At 29.1% G+C, this 8,840-nt stretch overlaps 1 protein-coding gene across 1 annotated transcript; it reads right to left on the bottom strand.

Annotated features, from left to right (window-relative positions):
- Positions 1 to 5,625: 5,625 nt before the first annotated feature.
- LOC123296197 (fork head domain-containing protein crocodile-like) lies at positions 5,626 to 6,927 on the bottom strand. The gene has a single exon (XM_044877658.1). The coding sequence runs from the start codon at positions 6,925 to 6,927 to the stop codon at positions 5,626 to 5,628; it is 1,302 nt and encodes a 433-aa protein (XP_044733593.1).
- Positions 6,928 to 8,840: the final 1,913 nt, after the last annotated feature.

Raw genomic sequence — 8,840 nt, 5'->3', positions numbered from 1 at the left:
AACCTTACGAAGCCGTATTCACATGAAGAGGATACTATCGCATAATAGGATGCAAAATAAAAGTTTTCAGAAGTTTAGCGTGATTTTTTAATTAAAGCCAATTTTCTAGAGCTCGTTAATGTATGCCGAAAACAAAATGGTTCTATATTAATGCTCATTTGAATATTTTCTTTTATTTTATTGAATTTTATCAGTCATTAAATATTTTTCACATCTTTAAGGTACACTCTGTGTATTTATAGGAACACAATCATCAAATTAATTGATACTCACAATCAATAATATCTTTAATTTATCCAAAAACACAATTATTATAAAACACAAACGTTCAAGGAAAGCGTCAAATATTTTTTTTTTTTACAAATATTCAACACACACAAAAAAAAACAATTTTTTCGAATCCAAAAATGAGTTTTTTGTCCAAAAATGAGTTTAATAAAATTTTAACAACCATTTACACCCAAATTATTTTATTGAAAAATACATTTAGTACAGCATTAAGTTTGTATTATTTCTTAAGGGATCCGTCTTGGTAAAAAAACTCAATCTGTTTAACATTCTTAAAGTTTATAGAATTAAGAACCTAGGATCGCATTTCGAAAATAGAAAAGATATTAATTTTTAGTATGCGTCTTAATTTTTCATAGAATAGAAGTACATAATTTTTTACATTTTTGTTAGAGGTGACTATTTTTATCTCTACAATTTTGGTTTACCGTCTAAAATTTACAAAATTTTTAAAAAACCTGCAAATCTGAGAATATATACATATTTTTTTTTTAAATTTCTGTAATACTCAGGAAGAAATATTAGTAATTTGTTTCGCACTGATTTTTCGAATTTATAAAATGTTAACCGGATTGAAAATTTATTCCATTATTTTGCAATGTTTACTTTATGTGTTTTGCGTCGGGTACAAAATTCTTAACATTTTTGAAAAATTATATTTCCAAATAGCAAATGATATTTTTTGTGTAAAATACAATTTATGTAAGTGCCCAGCCAGAATAGGCTTGATGACAAAATTTTTTTATCACTTCAGGTGAAGAATTCTGACTGAATGGACAGAAAAGTGAAGTTGGTTTTTGTAAATTAGAAGTACGCAAATATGAATGTTTGAAAGTCCTGGTTAGTGACGTCATTGTCCGTTATCACCATAGAGATATATATAAAATACATTTAAAACTTTGTTTTGCTAAAAGGAGATGGGCAATAATCTTTGAATGCTTATAACTTCTTCGTTTTTTAATCAATTTTAATAATTTCACTTTCAAATTTTGTCATGGTATCAAGTCTAGTTTTACATTTTTATGCGTAATACGGCAAATTCGACATCAGGCAGTTACCGTAATGGAAAACACATTTGAGTATTGACGTTTTATAAGCACTTAATAACTCAACATAATAAACCAACTTTTATCCATAATAATTTTCGAAGATTGAAGTATTTGTGGCTGTTCTAAGAACCATATCGAGAAAAGCATCGAAAAATGAAAATGATAATATATATAATGATATTTTGCTTGTAATTCAATTTTAGTAAAAAATATGGAAATATTGATTTTTAATTAATGAAGTACCTTTAAAAAACCAAAATTCTTTAAAAAATTTTATGGTTTGACACTATAAGAGATCCACCATTTTGGAAAACATAAAATTTCATCATATTAAAAAAAAAATGCAATAAGTTTGCAATGAAAAACATTAAATGATTCATCCTAATAAAATTTTCATTTCGGCCAATATTTATTTGAAAAAAAATAATTATTATAAAATAATAAATAAATAATATTATTAAAGAATAAATCAATATTATTTATTAAAATATTATTTAAAAAAAACTATAAATAATTTAATTTTTTTGTTTTAAATATACAGTTTTTTATTCAGATATATATTTACAATTTAATAAACACTGCAGGGTGTCATTTGTCTCTCAAAAAAAGTTACGCATACATTTATCAACACCTCATTTTTAGAGTTCGTTTATTTATTTATATAATAATTTTTAATTTGACGCATTACTATAACGAACACAAAAAAACACGAAATTCTTAAATAAAATCTATGGGAATGTGTAAAATTTATAATTATTTATAGGACTAGGATCAGACGTTGTGTTTAACAGTCATTTCAGGACGATCCAAGATATGTACAACAAATCCTCCACGAAAATGTTCATTGTTAGAAACTTCCATTGAAAATTAATGCATTTTCATTCAGAATGTTACTCAAATAAGAAATTATATTAATATAGAATTTACAAAACTCATTTTGGTCCCGACAACTGATACCGTTTTCGAAAGTTTATTTTGTGTTGAATTTCGATTTTTTTTTTTCTTATGAACTTGGGTAGCCAAATCAAAGGTAACCAAATTTCTACATGTCAAATTAAAAATACATTTTATGAATAATATCTGGCGCCGGATTATGCAATCACAACTGTCTTAATATTGCCAAAACTACCCACATTGCCAAAAAGACATGAAAAATTTTTTTAATCAGCAGTTTTCGTAGCTTTTTTAGGAATACGCACTAGTAAACGCAATTAGCCTATCAGACGTATTTCATCTCTACTAAGTTTCAAAAAGAAAAAAATTATAATTTTCAAGGTATTGGAATATATCAACGGAGAACCTGCTTTGATGAATGTCAAAAATTTTTTTTTTCAATATATTGAAATTTTGTTATTTATATATCGTCCTCATAGAGTATTTACCAAAATTAACCAGTCCTCCGGGACTAGAAGATCTCAAATATGAAAATTTTCATAAAAAAGTTGTTTAACACGATCATGCATGATATATCTTAAATTTCCAGCTAACTGAAATGACTATCAAAAAGTACACATGGCGCCCAGACCTATTATAATTATTTATAAAAAATTATATTTTCTTCATAAAAGACAATAATACATATGTTTCGTGTGAAAAAAATCTTTTAAAAATTTGAAAAAAAAAAATAAATAAACAAAGTTTCGAAAAAAAATCGTTTTTCCACAAACGTAATAAAAAGGTCACATATATAGAGATACACCTGCTATGAATATACTCAACGGAAAATTATGTAGAATATTCGTAAATGCATTCAGGTATTTTTTGGGTCTATGAACTGTATACATTTTTAGTTCTAGCAGAACCGGCTCAAATTAAAACAAAAACTTGTCATTTCTTTAAATTGAAATTGAAATGTCCAAAAATAAATAAAATTTTAAATAAACTTATGGGGCTAGATATTTTATCTTGATGATGAATTTACCACGATAAACTTGAAATAAACTTTGGGAAATGTATACTTTTTACGTGTTTTTATGCTTCATGAATGTTTATAGAAAGAAAATAAGTTGCAATTTATGAAATCAATAAGTTTAATAAATCTAATATTAGACTATATTATTAAAAAGCTTTCTTGTCAAATTTATTGTACATAAAAGAGACAAGTATATAAGGTCGAACTTCACCCATCTGGTTATCAGATGAGACATATTTTTAAAGAAATTTTATTTAAATTAATTTTAATCAATATTTTCCAGGAGCAGACCAAGACCATTATTTTCATGATTAAATTAACTTTCTTCTGATACCAATTTCGATTAGCTAATAGATCTATTCATACCATATAAACAGGTAAGTTAAATGGGTATCTACACCGATCTAAATTGGTCTCAGAAGTAAGATAATATAGTTACGAAAATAATGATACTGACTTACCTGCAAAAAACCGTTCATAGAAAAAATTGATTAAAATTTATTTAATTAAAAATAGCCATGGACAAATTTCGATAGAAAACATAATAATAGGGGTGTTTTACATCAATAAAATTCCAGAAAAACTATGTCTCATCAAAATGAGCCGGGCCTGAGAAATTTTTTTAAAGTATGCACACATTAAACAAATTGGCATCTGAACAAAACAATAATAATATGAATCTATTCTTATAAATATGTTGGACTCGTACATAATTTAAGTGAAATTAAAAACAGATTATTATGTGAAAATAATTTTCTTTTGGTCACACATAAGTGAAATTATTTCGAAAATACGTAAACTATTTATAAATTTCGATTTTTATAACGTATTATGGGTATATTTTTAAGATATTTCCCAAGAAAATAAGTTGGTATAAGAATATTCAATTACGAATTCTAAAAAAAAAATAGAAGAAATTTTTTTTTTAATATAATCGAATGAAGAACCAATAAAAAAAGACAAAATTCAAATAAATTAGTCGAAAATACGAATAAAACTTTTCGATATACTTCTTAGCTTTCAAGATACCGAATTCGGAAAAATTTAGAAATACCATTTATATCATAGTACTCGAGAAGTAACTAGCTTACACAGTTAAAAAAATTACTATACTTTAATTACTAGATTATAACAAGTAAATATTTTGCGAGTAAATACTTAATTCAAGAAAATCAGTATTCGGCTGCTTAAAAATTAAAGGAAATGTTTTCTTGAACCAAGAAAATATTAACTAGCTATCATCTTAAAAACATATTTTCTTGTAACCAGTAGTTTTTTCTGTGTAGGCGTAGCAAATTGTATATTTAAAAAATGGCATCCCAAATAAGGAACGTAGCCTCAAAAACAGGGCTAAAATTTACAAATCCACTATATAGTAAGGAAATTTTCAAGCTTTCAAAATTTTGCCATTAAAACTGTTTTCCTTGGGAATTATCTTAAAGAGTCTTTCCCATTTCGTTAAAATTTACGATATAGTGAAATTCCGTAGCTATTCTGTTAATACGTCGAGATTGTTTTGACTGTGTGGGGTAATTTTAACATCTACGGAATCATTCTGCACATAAAAACACACACTTGATAACTCTTTGTGCATTTTTGATTTATAAAATTTCCAAATTATAAAGTTTTTACAGATTCTTAATTTATATACGCTTATACAAGTGATCAGATATGGGCTATACATTTTCATAAAAATAAAACAGTATAAGATATCAATAGGAGTATTTTTTTAATGTTAGTCTTTGGATGACATGCTTAATGAGGCAATTTCTGTGTTCAAGCAGATCTATAATTTCATAAAAAATCGATGAGCTCATTTTTGGTTAAATGGCTTAGTGAATAAGCAAAATGACCACTTTGGAGTTACTGTTCTTTAATCATGTTATATATATATATATATATATATATATATATATATATATATATATATATATATATATATATATCCACAAAAGCTTACAGTTTGGTACGGTTTTGTGGTATTGAAGTAGACGTAAAAACTTGCATAATCCAATGCTTAAAATTAAAAAGAAATCGTATTGATTTAAGCTTAATTTGATCACCTTGTAGTACCTAGTACCTAGAAATTGTTGAATGTCGTGCTATAATTTAGTTAACGATTGTTTTATTTTCTTATTGAGATCTAGTGTTGAAAATTCACTTAAGTCCTAATACTTTATGTAATACAACGTTCTATATATAAAGCGAAAATATTTACAGCCTAATAATCCTAATATATTTGAATATTTCCGAAATTAAAAACTTTCTTTTATCCATTTACTTGCTATTTACATACCTCACAATTTGGCGATAAAACTCCCAGAAAAAATAATTTACAATAAGCTAGATGAACCGACCAGTTCAAGTTTTGAAATTCTAATATTTATGACCCGTGCAATCTTGCGGATAATAAGTATGAGCCGCTGTTGGTGTACGATAATGTGCGGGTGCTACATTTATTGGCGGAGAACTGGGTACGGTTGAACGATAACTACTGGCTGTTGTGGGCGGTGTCGTTGAATTTCGACTAACAAATCCTGTGTTCAGTTGGCAACTAGGATTTGGGGGTGATGCAGTAGCTGCGTCAAATAACTCTCGAAATCCCGGTGGAATAGCTGCCGCAGCCGCGGATGAATCTGGTGACGTTTCTGGACTATACCATCCTGCTGCCATATGTCGAGCAAATTGACCATCTTCTTGCTGTGATGTTCCAATCATATACTGTTGAGCAGCCGAGGCTGTTGTTGAACAATGATAGGAATACATTCCTCCAGCAGTGGAATGTAAGCGAGGACTGGAGTATGCTGCTGCCAAACTTAAATGCTGTTGTGGATCTCTGCTTGTCATTAAACTATCCACAGTAAATGCAACTGAAGCGGTATCTACATCCATTGGGACCGCAGTATTCGTTTGATCTTGATGAACAATAACCGATTTCGATTCGGTTGGGGATGGATGACTATACTTATTCATACACTGAGCTAAATCGGTGTTTGGTTCTCTTTTAAGCTTACACTCAATTTTTGCTGTTTTTGCTTCATGTAATTTTTCATCAACGCTCCTTTTAATTAACGCCGCTTCATGCGGTGATAACGCAGTTGAACCCACCGATAAATGAGCATGAGGATGTGGTATATGCTGTCTTTTTAATGCTTCCTCTTTCTCTTTAATAGCATCCTTCTTCTTAAATCTTCGTCGCCGCCGTAAATAAGAACCATTATCAAACATATTGTACGAATCTGGATCTAACGTCCAGTAACTTCCTTTTCCAGGTTTCTTATCATCACGGGGTACTTTAACAAAACATTCATTTAACGATAAATTATGTCGAATTGAATTTTGCCAACCTTGTTTATTCTCACGATAATACGGGAATCGTTCCATGATAAACTGATAAATACCGTTGAGAGTAATTTTCTTATCTGAAGCATTTTGAATTGCCATCGCAATTAAGGCAATATAAGAGTACGGTGGTTTAACCATATCTTTTGCTTGATGCAATGCTTGCTGGTGGTTACCCAGTGCTGAATAAGCGGATGGTACATATCCATAACGAGAATATTGATCATAAGTATACCCGACGGCAGCACTAGCTGTCATTGATCCCGTATACGCGGGTGCTCCAGTCGCAGGATGTCGATAATATGCATTTTGATGTTCACTGAATAACGGATGCATTTTATAATTGCACTATGTAAGTTCCAAAACAAAAGTTCCAAATTGTTCCAAAAAACACTATATACACTCACGCAAAAAATTTTCAAAAATATTGTTCATTAACACTTAACAGGTGAGAAAAACACCAGACGGAGGTATGTCGTAGGAATATGATGGCGACATGTCAACAATAACAAAAAATATTTATATCGTGTCGTAGTCGAAATGAAAATAAAAACAAATTAAAAAGAAAACAAAATGAGTAAGCCGGGGCACACGAGTCGATAAATGTTTATTCTGGAAGGATGTACGGTCGCCGGTGTTGTGTTATTATAACAATTTTACAAAAGGTGTAAAAAAAGATGTGAAATGTTTTGAAACAAATCAATCTTTGCAAAAACAAAATCTATTATCAGTCACAACATTGAGGAGACCACCACACAATTTACACAAAGATTAAGTAAAAACACACGGGCTGCTAACGTTGTCGGGCCACTATTTTCTTGTTGTTCTAGCCTCTGCCCAAGACACAATGTTACTAATGAAAACAACCAAATATACCCTCTCATGAAATAATATGTGTGGATGTCGTATAACGTAACGATGGATATGCCTAGGCTTATACAATTCAAATATAATGCTGAGAAAAGGCGTGTATTCAATTGAGTTACAATCGTTTTACAGTATTCAAACTCCACCTCCAATAGACATACAGTTTATCTTCTATTTCATACAGTTTCAATAGATTGAACAAAGTTCTAAATATATGAACATATGATTGATTTATACTCCGCCCTAACATCGATCCATACCGAACGTTTTATATGCAACCATTTCAATTCAACCTGTTTTAGAAAATACGGTAACGGTGGTAACGCCTTATATAAATACACACATTGAGGGGTATGATTTTTCACACCCTTTCGTGTGAAATTGTACGCCTAATTGTATACCCTGAAGGGTATTATTTTTTTTTTTTTCATTTTCCCAACATATACTAATCAATACATTTAGAGAGTACCCTATGTGGAACGTATCCCCTCAACCTCCTCGTCACGTGAGTGGAAAATTTATTAAATTTTGTGTCCTTTATAAACAGATTAGAATGAGACTTCATCTATGTGGTAAGTTATTTAAAAAAAAAAGTTTTTGCGAAGATTAAAAACATTGGGAATTTATTTTAAATGGCATGCGGTGGGTCTCTCGTAGAATAATAAACTGCATTATATGAGTTTCTCAACCGTTACTACGCTCAAATGAAATAATATTGGAGAGTGTTGCCAGAGAAAACAATGTCTTCAACTAACATATAAAACGTACAAATCCCACCTTTGATTCAGTTATACTTGACATTTCAATTCAGAGACTTACGAAAAACTTTTGTATTCAAACTTATTCGAACTTTTTTTTTCTGTTTGAGTGTCATAAGATTTTTTGGTGTGTAAGATTTGTGCTGGTTTTATTTGGGAATAATGTCCACTAAAGAATTTTAAAATAAAAATGTTTTTCAAATTTTATATTTAAAGTAATTCGTATAAAAGTGTCATGGCTGTCAATATTCTGTATCTATAAGTTCGCTGGTTTCTGATTGGTTGCTTGCGTTTCATTTCGTTTCTCGTTGATGATAATAAAACCTTTTTGGAAAGCTCTATTGTGTGTTATAAATTATTTTGTGTATGTATTTATTATTAGTTTTTTTTTCTTTATATGTGTGTGCGTGTTGTTTTTCCTATTTAATTTTGATTTTCATAGAAATTTTACTCGTTTAGTCTTATTAAAGTTTTGTGTTTTCGACGGATCATAATTTTTATATCTTAAAATATAACAAAAATACTCTTTTAAAAGACAACAAGCTTTTTTTAGCATAATAAATTAGAATCTCCATTCATGATTTCCGTACTTATCTATACTATTTATAAATAAATTGAATTGGC

This window comes from Chrysoperla carnea, chromosome 3 (genome assembly GCF_905475395.1).
Source record: "Chrysoperla carnea chromosome 3, inChrCarn1.1, whole genome shotgun sequence".
Taxonomy (NCBI): Eukaryota; Metazoa; Arthropoda; class Insecta; order Neuroptera; family Chrysopidae; genus Chrysoperla; species Chrysoperla carnea.
This window is presented reverse-complemented; position numbering and strand designations above follow the sequence as displayed.